This window comes from Prunus persica, chromosome G4, assembly GCF_000346465.2.
Source record: "Prunus persica cultivar Lovell chromosome G4, Prunus_persica_NCBIv2, whole genome shotgun sequence".
Classification (NCBI taxonomy): Eukaryota; Viridiplantae; Streptophyta; class Magnoliopsida; order Rosales; family Rosaceae; genus Prunus; species Prunus persica.
This window is the reverse complement of record NC_034012.1, coordinates 6,880,276-6,899,953: the sequence shown is the minus strand read 5'-3', so window position 1 is coordinate 6,899,953 and position 19,678 is coordinate 6,880,276. Positions and strand designations below refer to the sequence as shown.

At 37.1% G+C, this 19,678-nt stretch overlaps 1 protein-coding gene and 1 pseudogene across 1 annotated transcript; one reads left to right on the top strand and one right to left on the bottom strand.

The window, feature by feature from the left end:
- Positions 3,565 to 6,851, top strand: LOC18779140. The gene is made up of 5 exons (XM_007211669.2): positions 3,565 to 4,757; positions 4,870 to 4,927; positions 5,095 to 5,178; positions 5,270 to 5,405; positions 5,869 to 6,851. Exons 1-5 carry the CDS (start codon positions 4,043 to 4,045, stop codon positions 6,154 to 6,156), a joined length of 1,281 nt encoding a protein of 426 aa, XP_007211731.1. The 5' UTR covers positions 3,565 to 4,042; the 3' UTR covers positions 6,157 to 6,851.
- On the bottom strand, positions 12,923 to 15,538 carry LOC18779875 (annotated as a pseudogene).

The window sequence follows — 19,678 nt, the reverse complement described above, 5'->3', positions numbered from 1 at the left end:
CAAAAAGGATATCATAAGAGATGCACAAACCCTTGGGTTAGTGGCGAGTGAGGGTAGGATAATGCATTACGATTATGATAAGTTTAGGTTCGATAATGGACTTAATCTTTAAAGTTTGACCCCTCAGTTGGGGATTTTTCATTCTTTACAAATACTCTGGTCATTAACTTCTTCTCCTTTTTTTTTTTGTAACCTTAAAAGATCATTCTTGTATCTTCCAGACCATCTTGATAAGGCTTTTCTAACATAATAGTGACGTGACTTGGAAGAAAGCAATCCTCTCAGCTTCCACGCCTGACCCAATTAAGGTCAGTCAGCCCATTTACATCTTGAAAAAGACTTGAGATTCAAATCACACACTGTGGTAAAGGATCACTAGTGTAGTGGTTTAGAGTATATGCTTATTTAGATAAGATCATAGATTCGAGTCTTAACATTTATATTGTGTGTGTGAATTTAGTATATAATTACATCTCTCAATAGAAAATGTCCTAAAAATAAATAAATCACACTGTGTGAAGGCTGGGCTTTGCCTGCAGAATTTCCAACCTACCACTTTCCAATGAGCCCAATTTGCTGTGTTCTATTTACTTCCCATCCTACGTCTTGGCTTCAGGCCAAGGAAAAAAAAAAAAAAAAAAAACCAAACCTAAATCATGGTCAGAAACACAACATATGGTGTTTTTATATGGCAATTGAGTTGATGGTTAATCTTAATAATATGTTTTTTTTATTTAAAAAAAGTCGAATAAACTTTTGGAGTGAGACATATGTGTCCTTTGTATTATTACTTCATAATCTATATGCAATAATGTTGATTGAAAATAAAAACAAAAATGCATCCAATATAATGTTTTACGTACAAAGTACAGAATGATAGAATTGTACTTCAAATTTTTTTTTTTCCTTGGATCATGAATCGTTGATGATCATGATGCACAAAAAAAAAAAAACAAGGTAATATCTATGCTTTTTGTTCCCATGGGCTTATGTCCACAAGTTCCCTGCCGTAGCCTTCAATGCAAAACCAAATATTCCTTCCCATTTGGTCCGTACAATAATACATATATAATTATATATATATATATATATTATCTTCTGCAGGGTTTGTCTGTGAATGAGTTTTTTTTTCCTGGAATTTCAACAAAAGTAATCTCTGCCAGTGACAATGCCAATGCCGTGAATGATTTCTGTAGAAGTGACTTTGTCAGAAAGTGCTTCATATTCTCCATCTCTGCAAATGCTTATATGCCTAATGTGATGTCCTTGAAGCTTCATACTGGTGACGGTGGATACAATAAAAAGCAAAGACTATGGCATCCTTAAGCTTAATATATTATGCACACATGAGCTTCATAATTGCACTATTAGAATTCCCTCTTATTTTTCAACTAAATTCCCAATTCTATTTTTGCTTCAAATCATTTGTCTGTTTTATTAGAGAGGCTGGCTTCAGGAGTTGCCAAGTTTGACATAAAGAAATTATTAATTAATCAAGATTAAACCCATCTGGCCAAATAGACTTTTACTTCAGTTTGTTACCAATATGTTTTCACAGCTAGATCATTTTTGTTTTTTTTTTTTTTTTTTTTTTAAGGAGAAACAATAGTAATGTATTGATGAGGAAAAGAACCAATGACAAGAAAATCGGGCTATGTTCTAAGGGGTTAGGCGAGTTTCGGATTGGAGAGAGAACCCCCGTCTCCCTGTTAACATACCTGAAGAAATTATTGGTTGATGAAAATTTGAATTTACAAAGATATGAATAATAGAAACGTACAATCCAAACTGAATGATTCAAAAGTGAAGGCTCTACGAAATGACTTAAAAATAAAGAAAGATACAAAGATGAAGTAGAAGTGGAAGAACACAAGCGCGGCTTTGTATAATGGAAATTGTCAGTTGCATGATTTTGCTCTGTTTTTGTCTGAAAATTGAAAACTCATTATTGCTCAGATGTCGGTTCTATGTCACATGGGATGTCTCATTGATGTAATATTTTAGCTGGTTTTGGTAGGCAATATATATATATATGCAGTTAGAACATAACAATATTCCTTTTTGAAGAGATTAATTAGGAAAATTTAGTTTAAGAGTTTCATCAAATCAATCATCATCAATTACCAGGAAAATTCATGTGGTGGATAGACATTAGACAAGAGAATGGTCCACATCAAACCAAATTCCAAATACAAACTTAGAATTTATACTCAGAGGAACAAGAAAAGTTAGATGCTTTGATATCTGTTATATTAAGGATAGGGGCTTATAGCATCCCCATGTTGGTAGGTGTTCTTTTTCCCATGTGACATGCTTTTTTTTTGGGGTACCCAATTAAACTTAACCACTAGCTAAATGTGATTAAGAAGTTTAATCTGATTGATTTGATAGATTACTGTAAAAAAAACCCAAATGCATGCACTTGCGGCTGCTTTAGATGGTGATATAGGCCAAGAACAGGAAGCTCTAAGATAAAAAGTGCTTCTGCAGGTTGAAGTTCTCACTTGGAAGCAAGGTTTCTTATGCTCTGAGACCCTGTGAGTCTGTGAGTCTGTGACTTTGTGAAAAGTCATGAGAGGCTAGCAAAAGGGTCCACTTACAATCAATGGGGCTCTGTAAGTCTTAAGGTAGTTCGAGTATGAATCTCATTTTCTGATGATTTCACAAAACACTACATGTACTATGACACACATGTCATCCCCTCAGTGCATGCGAGGTGCCAAAGAGTCCAAGAGGACAAGTTTATCAGCACTCTGTTTGAAAATTGACAACTCCAACTGCTACCAATGACAGAAGCACCATATCTTACAGACCATGATATGTATACTGGCTTCAATAACTGCTTGAGCTGTCATCACATCCAGGAAATATTCATGGTGGGAAAAGATTTCAGTGGTAAAATTAATTGGTCGGTTAAATTAAATGGTACATTTTGTGTGCAGATATAAGCTTGCATTCACACTTGTGTGTAAAACCATGATTATTCCTTCCTTCCTGTACAATATTTTGCTAGTTCAGTTTTCTCTTGCAGATGTTCAAAAGCCCATATTCTAGGCAGTAATTCTCCTTTCGGCATTTTATATATAAAAGAAACAGAAACGAAATGGAAAGAGGAAAAGAAAATGGATCAAGAGCTTTTTTTTTTTGTTTTTTTGGTCATACAAAATGGATCAAGAGCTTTACTGCACAGTTGGAAAGAAATGCAGCCCAGTTTGTCTGGAAAGTAAATGAGAGAAGCCTATTGATGACATAAAGATATATCAATTAATTATAGAAGGGTTACATATGTAAGTTCAGAAAGGTCTTGTATGGACTTGTAATATCTTTCAATTGATTAGCTCAACAACTAAATCCTAACCAAACTTCAACCTCAAAAGCTTTATAGTTTGTGCTTACTCAAAAGGGCCATTAGGTTTTGATTATAAAACATTACCAAAAAAAGAATTTGAGAGAGAGAGAGAGAGAGAGAGAGAGAGAGAGATTCCCTCCAGCTAAAAAGAGGGTATCAATAATTGGTCTTTTACTTGCCTTGTTGCCTTCCTTATCCACCACTCCAGCTTTAAGTTCTGGCATATCAGAAGGATATATCCAAATATCTTCTGTAAAGTGCGAAGAGGGGGGAAGTCCCAAGTGAAAAACATGGTGGCTTTCAGCACACTATCCCATAATCCCACCCAACAAATCCCCATTTTAATCTCCTTTTGATTCTCTCACTATTCAATATAACTACATGAACAATTATAATACTAACAATAATTAGTATAGGAAACAATCCCAAATGGCCAAGTAAGTATGGCAGGCCCAACCTCCCCATGTTACAAATCCCCCTTTACCTGTCCCCACTCTCTCTCCTTTTATAAAATCCCCAAGCCCTGCCTTCCTCTCTCCTTCACTCCCATACCACCTCCTTCATTGATCTCTTCTCCTGTACACATATTTGAGCCATCTAGTCTTTTTGCTCCTTCTGTTCATTGCTAGAAAACCCATCACATTTAGACTTACATATTCAACACACAAGAACATACACAGAGCCTAAGAAATTATGTGCAGCTCTAAGGCCAAGGTGACCATAGGGGTTGAAGTCACACCCATGGTTGCTAGAATCAATGGCAGACCTGTCCTTCAGCCTACCTGCAATCGGGTTCCTAGCCTCGACAGGCGGAATTCGATTAAGAAAATATCAACACCACGTGCACCTCCCCCTCCACCATTGCCAACTTCTTCTGCTAGTAGTACTAGTCCTAGAATTTCCAACAAGGCTTCATCATTGTTAACACCTCCAATTTCTCCGAAGTCAAAGTCTCCAAGGCCACCAGCAATAAAGAGAGGAAATGATCCTAATGGGTTGAACTCAAGTTCTGAGAAAGTTGTGACCCCAGGAGGTACTACAAGAGCTAAGATTTTGGAAAGGAAGAAGTCCAAGAGCTTTAAGCGTGCTAGTGTAGGTGTTGATGGTGCTTCTGCTGATCTTCATCATCATGGAGATTTTAGTGCTGGTGGATTTTCTTCTTCTTTGAATATCGAGGCATCATTGAGTTATTCGTCTTCTTTGATCACTGAGGCGCCGGGAAGCATTGCTGCTGTGAGGAGGGAGCAGATGGCCCTTCAACATGCACAAAGGAAGATGAGGATTGCCCATTATGGAAGATCAAAGTCAGCCAACTTTGAAAGGGTTGTTCCTGTTGATGCTTCTGGTAATATAGAAGCCAAGGGAGCTGAAGAAGAGAAAAGGTGCAGCTTTATCACAGCTAATTCAGGTATGGTCTATTTTCTTAAGAGTAACTTCATGTTGAAAATATAAACTTATGCTCCTTAAAAATATTCGACTCATTCACTGATTGTTTCATTTTCTTTGTATGCTATTCTCAGATCCCATCTATGTTGCTTACCATGATGAAGAATGGGGAGTTCCAGTTCATGATGACAAGTAAGAACTCTCTCTATTCCACGAAAAAAAGTTATATATATATAACGGGTGTATATAACATTACTCTCACAGTAACTAATTACCATATAAAGATGAATGTCAGAAGAATGTTGTATGCATTGGTCATATATTTTTACTCATTTTGTATCAATTTGTTCATACTGCAGGATGTTGTTTGAACTGCTTGTTCTGAGTGGAGCTCAAGTTGGCTCAGATTGGACTTCCATTTTAAAGAAACGCCAAGATTTCAGGCGAGTCCTTGTTTTCTATATTGCTTCTCATTAAAAAAAAAAAAAAAGGGAAAATATTTCTGAAAAGTGCATGTTTATTTTCTCTCTGCAGGAATGCATTTTCAGATTTTGATGCAGAAATTGTGGCCAATTTCACTGACAAGCAGATGGTGTCAATTGGTTCAGAATATGGCATTGATATAAGCAGGGTCCGAGGAGTTGTGGACAACTCTAACCGAATTCTTGAGGTAAAAACTAAGGCAATCCTCAAAAATTTTGTCCTCTATCAATCTTTTCCATCTATTCTGTCCCCTTCTTTTAAGGACCATATGCTGATCAAATGATCATGTCTTCTTTTTTAATGGACTTCTTACTCAAAAGAAACATTTTAGTTTAAGTAAACAAAACCCATAAAAAAATAAAGGAATATTAAAGCAGTTATTGACTTTGACCATCATTAGCAGCTTAATCTATAATTCTTTTTAGGGTTTCAATCTTTAATCTATTATTCTTTTCTTCTTATTTGGTGAAAAGCTTGTCCATTAGTGGCTTCCAACTGTCCTGCATGATGTCTGCAATATATGAATTATATTCCTGCAAGAATTATATACCTAATAATATTCCTTCTGATTTTAATACACTTGGCTGTTCATCAGAATTATGTGTTATATTTAAACTAATGCGCCCCATCTTTTGTGCTATTAATTGCAGATTAAGAAGGAATTTGGATCATTTGACAAGTACATCTGGGGGTTTGTCAATCAGAAACCCATCTCACCTCAGTACAAATTAGGCTACAAAATCCCAGTTAAGACATCAAAATCAGAGTCCATCAGCAAGGACATGGTTAGGAGGGGATTTAGGTTTGTGGGTCCAACAGTTGTTCATTCTTTCATGCAAGCCTCAGGCCTCACAAACGACCATTTGATCACTTGCCACAGGCACCTCCAGTGTACCTTGTTGGCAGCTCGCCGTCCCACATTGGAAGAAGTTCTATAGGATCATTGACATCAAAGAGGAAAAAATTAATGACCCAAAAGTGTTTAGGGCTCAATATGCTAGAGAAGTGAGTGCATAGTTTGCTAACTATATAAAAAAGCAAAAAAAGAAGAAGTTACTTTTGATGGTTGTGACTTGTGTGTATAATATAAATAGAGAAAATGATTGTGATTAGTTGTGAGATTTAATTTAGGGACCGAGAATGCTTCAACGATTAAAATTCGTGTGAACGACTGATATGATAGTATTCTTAGTTAAAAAGTTTGAAATAGACCGACGAGTGGTGTTGCAGAGGGAGCTCTCAAGGAGACAGGCATCATGTGCATATGCAATAAGGAGGCAGGGCATGTGTGGATGTGTCAGTGTTGCTTTTTATTCCATGTGACCCATCAAACTTTGCATTATTTTGAATTCCTTTAACAGGCTGTGTGGGATATTGGAAGATGGAGTGTAGGACCAGACCACATATTAATTTCTCTTTCTCAATTGCTTTGTTAATTGAGTTGTTAGTTAATCTTCTGTACCTGTATTTTTCTAACCCTTTTTGGCTTTGGGGGAATATTATACCCCATTGTTGTGTATCTTGAATTTGATGTGAGAGGTTTTGAGTGTTGTTTGATTCAATTTCCATGTGCTTGCTTCTGTTCTGATTGCTGACTTTTATATATAAAATACCTTTTCAAATGTTAATCAAATAAGATAGGTATCTTCTCCATGTGTCCAACTTTCTTTTTTCCCTCTATGCCTTTCCCTCTCACATACTCGCACCTATCAATTTCCAAAAAGGAATGCTTGGCATTTTCATCAAGGGCATTTTGCGCATTGGTTGGCTTTCATGAAGAAGGGGGGCTTTTCAAGTGCAATAATGAAGAGGATGAGGGAGGGCCTCGCATGATTACTATTGACAAAAGAATTCTACAATGATGGGGCACTAAATCTGTGTCCCACAATGAAACTTCTCTAGAGCCATAGATTTTGTGCTTGGGTGAGGAAGTTGTTTAAAATGTGCTAAAAATGATCAAGTAAATCAACCGAGATCTTTCCCTAATGAAACTTATGAAAGATAGAGGGATGGGAAGTGGAGGAAAGAGGACAAGCAAATCAGTGAAGTAGAGAACCATGGAACTTGTAAGCAATGGTCATGCCTCCTAGCATGTGGAGGAGTCAATGCAAAATTTGTCACTTTGAACTTTGAACAACATTAGTTGCTTGCTTCATAAGCACGGATTGTGCAACTTACCTAACCCAACCCAACCAAAGGAAAATAGGCAACAAATAATTAATTAAGACCAGAGTGTTAAGATAGGAAGATTGAAAGCGAATAAGTAAATTTAGGTTTTGGCCACAAAAAAACTTTCACTTTTGGAAAAAGCCAAAAATTTTCTGAAAAAGACAGAAAAACCCCTTAACTTTCAAACCAAAGACATGTAAATGTAAAGAATTCCTTAGGAAATCCAAAAATAATAAGGGCATTTTTGTCCATTTTGGCTTCTTTTATGGCTTTTTCCAAATGTCCCAAAGGAATATAGAGCAAAGAGAAAAGAAATAAAGCAGAGAAAGCAGAGAGATTTCAGAGATAGAGAAAAGACTTGTTGTATTTCTCATTTAAGCTCAACTTAGCACAATTACAAACCTTATATCAGCTGAGTTAAAGCTTTGTTCACGTGTTTCCAACCTCTCTAACCTTCTCTTATTAGTACTAACAGTTTTCCTAAACTGCCTAACATGTCTAACAATATCTCAACAGCTTTATTATTTAATCTTCTGACATATGGTAGCACTAGGACCATTGATATCTTTACATCCCCCCTCAGTCGCATGCTTGGAGGAGCCAAGCATAAGATTGGAACAATTTTGCTGGAACAGAGGAGTAGAAAAACCCTTAGTGAGAATGTCAGCAAACTGGTCTGCAGAAGATACATGTTGAACAAGCAAATCATCGCGGATAACTCGCTCTCTGAGAAAATGGTAATCTATTTCCAGATTCTTCATTCTTGAATGGAAAGCTGGATTAGAAGACAGAGAAATAATAGATATATTGTCACAATGAATTAACAGAGGAATACGTAAAGGCACATGAAGATCACAGAACAATTGTCTAATCCAGGCAAGCTTAGCAGCGGCAATAGCAAGGACCTTATATTCTGCCTCAGTGGATGAACGGGAGACGGTAAGTTGTTTCTTAAAAGCCTAAGAAAAAGGACTAGAGCCTAAGTAAACTATAAACCCCGAGACAAACCGTCGATCATTTGGATCCCTAGCCCAGTTAGCATCACTGTAAGCCTGCAGATTAAGACGACCAGGTTGAAAATGAATTCTAAAATCAATGGTGCCTTTCAAATACCTCAAGATCCGCTTAACCGCCACAACATGAGATTCCATGGGATTATGCATGAATTGACAAGCTTGATTCACTGAGAAGGCAATGTCTGGCCTTGTGAAGGTGAGGTACTGCAGTGCTCCAACAATGCTCCTGTATTGTGTTGGATGAGAATAAGGCTTCCCATCATCTTTAAGTAATTTGTGATAGGGAAGACAAGGAGTGGTACATGGTTTCGAATCTTGCAAATCAACTTTATCAAGTAATTCCTTGATATATTTAGTTTGAGACACAAATAAACTAGTGGACTGATATGAAATATGCAGCCCTAGAAAATAATTCAACTAGCCTAAGTCCTTCATATCAAATTCTTGGGTCAAAGCTGCAATAACATATGTAATAAGAGAGGAATCACTGCTTATGAGGATGATATCATCAACATATAGGAGTAAGACCACAATGCCAAGAGAAGAATGTTGAACAAATAAGGAGGGATCGGCAGTTGATGCTTGAAAACCCAAACTTGGTAAAAAAAACTAGTAAATCTCTCATTCTAGGCACGAGGAGCCTGCTTTAAATCATACAAAGACTTCCTTAGTCTACAAACAAATTCAGAGGGATGATGCGTGCTCTCAAAGCCTTTAATAGCTGCAATATACATCATCAATTTTTAAAGAAGGCAAAGGTGAAGCTTGAATTTGCTGCTCCTGCAAAAGCCGGAGAGAAGAATTATGTCCTTTATTTCATATTTGGGATGTGATTGTTACACTACAGCAATTGATTGCTATTGCAATCCAAATACACTACCGCATTTGATTGGAAATGCAATATGTAGTCATCAGCCAAAATTGATTAGGAAATTACCAAACTGATTGCTATTCTGATTAATTGATCTTCAATTACTATACATTAAACTAGAAGAAGAAGCCAAAAAATAACCAGATTAAAAAGACACAGAGGGAGAACCGAGAGAGAGAGGAGTTGAGAAGGGAGAGGAGAGAGGAAGATAGAGGTAGTTTTATAAAAAGTGAAACAAATTTATTGTAGGCGATATGGCATACTCATAAGTGTTTGATTAGTTGAATGATTTAGATTTCATGAAATGCAAATAAATGCACCACCTCTAAATGCATAGGCTTGAATCAAATTCAATAAGGGTCCCTAGAGGGATAATAAAAGAGGAATGTAGGAGAAGATTTTGAGTGTGCGTGAAAGAATCAAACCCCCAAAATAAAAGGGGGATGTACGCTAGGGGACTTGCCTTTACAAGTCCCACATAGAATAGAAAGAATTTGATGACATGACTAAAGGAAAAAGCAAGTATAGTAATTTTATTTTATTTTTTGCTTCTCTTTATAATTCGTTTGTAAATAAAACGGGTAAGTAAGATTGTTTGAGATTAGGGGTGGTAATTTCAGACACGACCCGATACATGACTCGAAACCCGTACGAGAAATTAGCGGGTTCAACCCGCACGATAAAAAAACAGGTCAATTTCGGGTCAACCCGTTCTCACCCGTTTAATAAACGGGTGGATTTCGAGTCAACCTGCTAACCCGCTATAATACCTATCTAATCCGTTTATTAAACGGGTCGTGTCAACCCGTGTACAACCTGCTAACCCGCTAAAAAATAAAAACAAATGGAGACTTCAACAAACATACAAGGGGTTTCGAACCCCTACCATCTTCATTTCTCTCAAACATCTTATCCACCATGTTACAAACAACTTTGTGATTTTATGGTATGCCTTTTGATATTTATAATATTTCTTTTTCTTTTGTGTTTTCCTTTTTTTTTCGTCTCTCTTCTCCCCTTTTTTTTTTTTGTCTCTCTTCTCCCCCCCTTTTTTTTTTCTTTCTTTTCCTTCTTTCTTCTTTCTCCTCTTTTTTTTTTTTTTTTTTTTCTCTCTTTTCCTTTCCTCTTCTCTCCTTTTTTTTCTTCTTTCTTTTCCTTCTCTTTAGTTTTCTCTCCTCTCTTTTTTCTTTCTTTCTTTCTTTCAATCTTCTCTCCTCTCTCTCTCTCTCTCTATTTTTTTTCTTTCTTTTCCTTCTCTCTTCTCTCCTCTCTCTATCTTTTTTTTTCTTTTTTTTTTCTTATATTTTCTCTACTCTCTCTGTTTTTTAAATTTAAATTTTTTCGGTTGTGAGTTTTGTAACATGCATGTTATTATTTATGAACCCGTTACAAGACTCGAAACCCGCACGATAAAAGACGACCCGAACCTGACACGACACGTTTATTAAATGGGTTGGGTTTGGGTTGAGCATTCTTGACACGTTTATTATCCCGACACGACACGATCCATTGCCAACCCTATTTGAGATTGTAGAATTAGGAACACTATAAAAATCCAAATAATAGCGTAGCCCATGAAAACTCATTGTCCGTATAAAAGCTTCTTCTCCTCGTTGAGATACATTCCAAAGCCCTAGATCAGTTCAGATCAGAGCGCTCGGTCTCTGTCTCTATCTCTCTCTCTCTCTCTCTCTCTCTCTCTCTCTCTCTCTCTCTCTCATAAAATAAAACCCCAGCAGAGCACTCCTTCCTGCCTTCCTTCCTTCCTTTGACTTTGATCGATGGCGGTCTTTATTGCGGGCGATCTTCGTTTCTGTCAATATGGCGTTGGTATGGTTGATTGTGCGAATGCCCGTGGGCAAGAGGTTACTCTGCACGATGTCGATAGCAGCGGTGGTGACATGACGAGCAACGCAGAGTACATAATACTGGTGGTTGGGAGTTACGGTGCTTACTTTCGATTGACCAAGGATGAGGTTGACCGTAGGTTTCCTTGTATCATTGTCTACACACCAGACCCCGTGCCCGAAGAGGATACGATCTCCTTTGTAAGGAAGATGAAGGAGGAGTTGGATCTCCCAGTGTTAGCCATTGCCGAGAGTAGTCCACGGTCGGTGAAGAATTTCTCTATCTTTTCATGGCGGGAAGATGCGACATAAAGTGGTTGGGGCTCCGGCCTAGTGATGTGGTGGCGTTAAAAATGCATCCACGGTGTATGCGGCCCATGAATAGCAATAGCAAGGATCTTAAGCTAGCGCAACGTCTCTTGGAAAAAGATGCAATCGTGAAGGAACGTCCACAATGGGTTGAGGAGCTGACGCTAATGGTCGAGACCCGCCGCAAAGTAGAAGTTGACGCATTGTCCCCCTTAGGGAGGAGCTTCTTGTCCAACGTTTATTTTCCAAACAAGATTGGATATGACAATCTTCTAAATTATTACTCATATAAGCTACCTTAATTATTACTATCTTCTAAATTATTCTGTTTGGCATGCTCAATCTACTGTTTGTTTTTCTTTTTCTGGATGATGGTGATGATGATGATGATGATGCATATTGTTTGTTAATTTCTCTTTTATTTTTCTTTCTAGATTTGGGTTTGATTTGATGCATTTATATATAATCAATCGACACTTCAATTCAGATATAGGAAATGTTTCTGCTATCACTATGATTCCTGAATTTCGTTTTTCACTCTTTAAATTATATGAGTGAATTTTGAATGGAATGCGTTTGGAGAGATGAATTTTGTTGGAGATCATATGGCAAGCATGGGTCACCAGCTGGAATTTTGTTGAAGATATATTCTGCTACTGAGAGAACGACTACAAACCCTAGAGAGGGTGGGACTCCAAATCCCTCATCAACGATATTTCTTCCGATCCCAAACCCAGTTGGATTCCTCTTCTTCTGTTATTTTCGCTCTTCCCTTCTTCTAAAGATGAGAGCGAATATGAGTGTGTAATACAGAAATATTCATTCAGAAATATAGTGGAAGCTGTTGGGCGAATGATCACAAAACTGAAGAATAGGAAAACAGAGAATTAGACAAACTGATTTTATTAACTTCTTCAATACGACAGTACCCTATAACCTTGGCTATTTATAATAAGACACAACTCTTGAATTAATTCCAAGAGATACAGATACAACTTGGATGTACTCTTACAGAAATACTTATTAAACACTATTGATAACTCTCCAGATTCCAACTCTACTAACACAGACTGGATCAGCCGAGAGCCTTGTTCTTGAATGATCACAAAACTGAAGAATTAGACAAGTACTGAGATTTACAAACAGAGAATTAGACAAGTACTGATTTTATTAACTTCTCCGATACAACAGCAGCCTATAACATTGGCTATTTATAATTACGTTTACACCATTACATGATAAGACACAACTCTTGGACACAACTCTTGAATTAATTCCAAGAGATACCGATACAACTTTTGATATCTAAAAAATACAACTTCTCATATAGTCAAGAGATACAACTTATCATAAGAAACCTATAAGAAAAGATACAACTAATAATTTTATTTTCTAGATTTAAACTGTAGATGATGCATTACTTTCAACAGAAGCTCACCTTACAATGGATGTACTTTTACAGAATACTTATTAATCACTACTGATGACTCTCTAGATTCCAACTCTTCAAAGTGGTAAAGGCTCAACTAGCACAGACTGGATCAGCCGAGAGCCTTGTTCTTGATCACCAAATCCATCTCCAGCTTGGTAAAGGCTGTGCGCCATTCGCGCAATATTTGTGGCAATGTTGTTGATGAATGGTGAGAGAAAAGGCACTTGTTGTGGAGTTCTCAAGCATGTCCCATTTATTTTCTTCCACGCATTGTCTATCATGCCCTTAATCTTCGCCTCAGCTGTAGCTTCAGAAGCATTCATCTCTCGCATGTAACATATGATTGCTGAAGGAGCATCGCCTCTCTCTTGTTCAGCCTGTTAACCAATTAATTAATTAATTAAACTATGGAAGTAGGCTGTAAAAACTAATAAAACACTACAGCAATTTGGTTAGATTTCGCCGTGTTTCATTAAGAAGAAAAATTAATAAAGAAAGAAAAGTTACAGTGGAAGTTCCCAAATCATTGGTGAGCCGAACTATCAGAGATATGTTATGCACAAGATCTTCATTCTTGTGTAGAAAATCAGCAATCTCTTTGATTCCGTCACGATGGGTTGTGGAGAAAAATGTATGAACCATAAGGACTGAAACTGATGATGAAATGCATCCATTACTGAGGTATTCTTCAAGGGATGGTGTGTAGCTCCTGCTGTACCACTCTGCCTCTACTAATAATGCTTTACAGAAATCTGCCCACTAAAAGTCAAACAAATAATATCAAGTTCAACCATAAAATATATATGTAAAGGAATATAAAATAAAACAAAACAAGAAAGCGAAAAAAAAAAAAAAGGAAAAAGGAAAAGGCCTAGCTAGGCTAGTACCGCTTTGCTCAAATGAGGTAATGCCAGATTCCAACCAATCTCCTCCTCAATTTCATGAGCAAATTCACAAGTAGTGTTGTAGAGCACTTGGAAACAGGTCTTCATACACTCTGGAAGCTGCTCAGTTACCCCAACATCCCACCTAAATTTAAGGCAATTTTAATTTTTGAGAATTTTAGACATTAATTATGAAACTAACCCCAATTTAATATATATATGTTGCAAAATTATAACTAATACTGCTGCAATGCAAATGTACCTATCAACAGCGTTGGTGAAGATCTTTAGCTCTTCCAATGAGCCTTAAATGTCATAAACGTCGTCTATTATCAGAATCAAGTTGATAACTTTACTAAGCAAAAGTCTAAAAGATGTGTAGCCAGGATGGAAGTTTAATCCTACAGCAAACATGAAGCACTCGACCGGTCTATCTCTCGCAAACTTCAAGTGTTCTTTGAGGCCCAGATTGTTCCACCACCTTTAATGACACATCGATCAGAACCCAAAAGCAACAAGTTACCAAATTTTCAACATAATATTGTTTCATTTTCCAAAAAGAAGATAAACGATTTGTTTGCTTTTACTTACATGGATACTTCCCTTAGATCGTTTTGCAGTGCTGCTTGAACCATGTTAAAGTTGAGTTTAGCCAATTCAAGTAATAAAATGGTGTTGGCGTGATTGTCTTTCTCATAGGCGTGTATGTGCCATTTGACATTAAACCACCCTACTCTTCGGTGTGATGGAAGCTCCAAAGCATGGACCACTTGCCTGGCAAGGTTATTGTCCAGATTCCAGACTTTGGAACCTCTGAGAGCTACCGTAGAGGAAGCTTTCGCCTCATCTAAGATCCTTTCACCTTCAAAAGCCAGGTTTGTGGCCTCCAAAAGTTCAAGCATGCCTTTGACATCCCAAAAATTGCTTTCCTTTAATGCACCCTTCTCATCCATGAAGCCACCAAAAACATCTACACGTACGTAGAGATAAGTGTTTTCACCCCATACATTAATATTAAGGCTATTTGAAAAGTTAAATAACATGAAATAACAAATACGTACATGCAAACGTATGATTGCTAACAACTTCTCTAATATAAGTGAGTCCCACATACATTGATAAAGGTGGTCAGGGAAGTAATCAATAAATAAAGTAGAGCAAAGGACCCTTGTTTTGGAGCAATTGCTCTCCCATGAAAGGTTCTAAGTTTGAATCCTAGCATACGTGTGTGAGTTTAGTATGTTGTGTTCCCTCTCAATAGAAAATGTCCTAAAAACTAAATAAATAAATAGGATACAAATAACATTATTGTACATTATATTTACCTTGCGATACTTTATAGCCATGCTGCCTGAGGATCTTAAAGTGCAACGCAGTAGCATAAAGGTTCTCTGTTATGCATGGGTTGCTATTTTCAACAGTGTCTAGGGCTTCCTTGATTTCCTTTTCAAAGTGGTTCGTGAGGCCTAGTTTTCCAATGTTGTCAATCAACTCCAATTGAGCTGTCAAATCTTCAGTTTTGACGAACATCATATTCTTCACATCTTTTACTAGATTCTCAAACTGTCTTGAATAATCATCTCCCTGCACACTCAATTAATTAATGTGTCATTCTTGTAGTAAAAATTTAATAAAATTATTAATATATCGGGAAAAGTTAATTGGGACAAAGAGAACTCACAATGTATTTGTTGTTCAGAGATTCAAGGAAACCATCCTTCCAAATATTTGGCTTGTAATTGGCAGATCGTCGTTGGTGCTCATCGGCTTGAAAGTTTGTTTTAGAATCCATAATGGAAACAAGGTGTTTGAAAATTGTAGGGGTTTTGTTTGCAAATTGTATGGTTTTCCTGGTTTTCTTTGGAGGGGTTTATATAGGCAAAGGTATGTTTAATTTTCACATACTTTTCATATAGCGTCACTTTCACTTGAAAACTGAGAAAATTCAAAACTGAACTAAGAAATAAACACGTTTGATGTTTCATCGTACGACAAAGAAATGAACACATATTTCATGCATACAGTGCCGGCCGGGTCAATAATGAATTGTGGCTTGGTTGGTGATAGGCAACAATCTTTGTACTTGACACCCGTAACAACGCGCCACTTGTCATGTTAAAAGTAATTCTCTATTTTAGATTATGCCAAGCTTTAATAATCAATAATCAATAATCAATCATTGATTCAACTAACATCATTATGTTATCTTGTTTATTTTTAAAGTATCAAAGTCTGCATCTTAAACTGCACGTATGTAACCGAGAAGGTTCATGTTGAAGAGTTGATGCTTCATGGGATCTTAATCACGTGGACTGTTGTGTTAAATTAATCTCACTTAAATATGTTAACCCCAAATTATGAGTCCAGTTTGTCGAGCAACTGGTTTTTGGGTAAAATTTTAGAGCAACTGATTAATTATTGCATGACAAAAGAAAGAGTAGTACATGAGAATTAACTCGTGTTTTCATTGTCTGAAAAATACTCGTGTTTCATGCATTCAGTGGCTGGTCAACAACTGTAGCTAGGTTGTTGGCAACAATCTTATTTTTGGATATATTCTGTTTTGGGGCTCCTACGTCAAGGATATCACTCTCATCTGGCCCGAAAACCATTGGGCTCTAAGGGGTACAACATTAAGAGCCCAAAAAAATTTAAACGCAAAATATTTAGAGGGTATTGATTTTCTCACTCCCATTTTATTCACTTACATTACTTTCTGTTTTTTAATACTGTTTACTATAACATACAATTTCCACTAAGGGAGTGTAAGTGCACAAAAAAAGAGTGAGAACATATAATTTTCAACTAAGGGAGTGTAAATAGTAGAAAGAGGAGTGGGAAAATCAGCTTCCTTTTGAAAATGTCAATAGTTTTTGGAAGATATGTTGGACATAGTGGTTGATTATTGCATGACAAAAGAGCTCTCAATATTCTCTCTCAAATTCATAAACAATTACACTCTTAATCAAAGTAATTAGCATTTAATTATCCCAGCTCCTTCATTAGTCAAAATCTCAAGCAACAAAGAATAGGGCACTCTCCCATGATCAACAATGCTAGAAGTCCTCACCTCCTGAGCCAAAGACCTCACACAGTGACACAGCAATTCACTTTTGGTATCATCCCACTACCAATCCTCACACAACTATGCAGGTGACATGATCAATCACAGCCAATCTCACTCTCCTACGATTACCCTTTTTCTCTCCCCAATGCTTTCCTAATTTCACCTATGATTTCTTCACCACGCGCCATAACCACAGCGGAACATAATGACAGCATCCCCTTTGTTGAATTTCCCTTCCGGAAAGGCCATGCTGTCTGCTGCAGGACTATGGCAACAGCAGTGGAGACATTGTCTACAATGGAGACTTGATCCACATCTTCTGCATTGATAAGGTCTTTAACTATGGTTCTTGGTCCGAGTATCCTGTTCTGGAGCTCATTCAATTCAAGTAGAAATAGTCCGGCTGGCGGAGCAATTTGAGCTGCCATTTATGCAAGGCAGAGATGACAGAAGCAGAGCAGCAACTAAAGATGCCATTGTTCATCCTAGCAACACCAGGAGCATGGTGAGCAAATTTGAATTCTGTGATGAAGGAAGAAGAGAGTTTTGGCTCAATGGGAACATGGGTTTGGATTCCATCAGCTTTTTGAGGTTGTGGAAAAGGTGGTTAAAGGCCCTTGAGACTTGAAATGAAAGCTTAGGGGTAGAGGTATTGGAGGGTTTAATAAGGAAGCAGAAGAATAGATGGAATATAGTAGCGGCAAAACACATTAATCTTTTTAGCCATGACCTGCTTTGCTTACTCAAACCAGAACCATGCACAACAACAAAAATTAGCATATGAGGATCAAAGCCAATTGTATTGTCGAGGCAAGAGTAATTGAACATGATGATTTTAAGTACCTTAGAGCCCTTCCATCCATGCAGCCCAGCCCGAGGCGAGGGCAGAAAAAAAAAAAAATTTCGCTCCAGCGTTGCGCCCAGGCCCGGGGGTGGTGTGGGACCCACCATCTCGGGCCAGCCCGAAGGCGAAACCAGCCCCAGGTCCAAAACGCGGTTGCTGACGTCAGCTAGCGTGTTTCAAATTTTTTTACCGTTGGCGCGTGCAATGCACGCGCCAACGGTAAAAAAATTTGAACCAGCGCGCGCTGACGTCAGTGCGACGCCAGCGCCAACGGTACGCTGCCACGTGTCGCCTCCAATGCCATCCGATCTGCTTCTGAGGATTAATCCAACGGCTAAGGCTTTTTTGGGGGAAAAAATATGAAAAAAAATCGTAAAAAATTCTTAAAAACTCTGATTTTTTTTTTCTATAAATACCTATCAATACCCTTCACTTTCAACACCAATACTCTTACATTTCATTATACTTCTACTATTATTCACTCTTTTTACACAACATTTTCCTCTTTTTCATCTAGCATTTTGATTTCACATTTTTATGGCTTCTTCTATCGAAACCGGAGGGGCTTGGAGCACCATGGAAGATGTTTCATTGTGTGAGGCTTGGCTCCAAATTTGTCATTGTCCCGTGTCCGGCAATGAGATGAAATTTTTTCATATGTGGAAAAAAATTCATGCCGAATTTTGTGAAAAAATTCCGGGGTCTACTCGTACGGAGATGGCGTTATCCAGTAGGTGGAAAATCCTGAATAAAGAGTTGGGAAAATGGAGAAATGCCCTAGCAAAAGCGATGGACAACTATAGAAGCGGGCAAAATCGTACTAACGAGGTAAGTATTTTATAATTTTTGTTTTATTAAGTTTAATCTCCTAATATATATAATTTGTTAATATTGCTTGCATTTTCAATATTTTGTTAATATTTCTTGCATTTTAAATATTTTGTTCATATTTCTTGCATTATCAATATTTTGTTAATATTTATTGCAATTTAAATATTTTGTTCATATGTCTTGCATTTTCAATATGTTGTTAATATTTCTTGCATTTCCACTTGTTTCTTAATTTTCTTGCACTTCTAATTTATTTGTAAGGTTAATTGCATTTTCATTATTATATTTTTTGTTACTTGCATATCCAATATATTTTAAATATTTATTGCATTTCTATTTTTTTGTTAAATAGATTATACAAGCACAAATGTGGTTCGGTGCAACCGGGGGTGGCAAAAAAAGTTTCACCCATCATGAATGTTGGGAGGTGGTCAAATATTGCAAACGGTTCATAATTATTCCAACGGGTCCCGAAGTTGTATTAAACGAGACGCCACTCCGTGATTCAATGGCACCGGATTCACCTCTTGATTCTCCTATGAGTCAAGACTCACCCATGGAAAAGGAGCCGAGGCCCATTGGCCGAAAGGCCGCGAAGGCAAAGAAAGTGGGTAATTCAAGCAATTATAATTCAAAGTTTTTGGAGGAAATTGCAAGGCAAAATGGCCTAAGAATTGAAATGGAGCAAAAACGCCAAGATAACGAGTTGACCCTTCAAGCTGAGTATGCACGAGAAAGGGAGTATTTGCGCAAAAAAGATATAGACAACACGGATCGGAAAACCATGGCCATGGATACAAGTCATATGTCCCCTGAAACAAAACAATTTTGGAAACTAGAACGAAGGGATGTTATGAGAAGAAAACTTTTCCGGGATGATGGGCCTAGCAACACGGATTGGTTAAATGATGGAAACCATTAAATTTGTTAGCCTACCTTTTATGTATTTGTATTTTTCATGTTTTATTTTAAAGTTGTTGTAATTCATGTATTTTATTTTAGTAGTAGTAATTCGTAATGACTTGTATTAGAGTTCGTTATTTAATAAACAAAGTATTCAATAAATTACCTTTTTATTCAACATATTCCATACTTCAAACAAAACAAAATAAAAATAAAAAAAACTACAAACAAGGCACAAACATAATAACAAACCACAACCAAAGCATAATGAATAAAAATACAACAAC

Excerpts from the sequence above, each read along its gene's own strand:
- LOC18779140 (XM_007211669.2), top strand. The coding sequence starts at position 4,043 with ATGTGCAGCTCTAAGGCCAAGGTGACCATAGGGGTTGAAGTCACACCC. Across the intron at positions 4,928-5,094 it reads GTTCCAGTTCATGATGACAA|GATGTTGTTTGAACTGCTTG; the intron begins GTAAGAACTCTC and ends TTCATACTGCAG. Across the intron at positions 5,179-5,269 it reads AAGAAACGCCAAGATTTCAG|GAATGCATTTTCAGATTTTG; the intron begins GCGAGTCCTTGT and ends TTCTCTCTGCAG.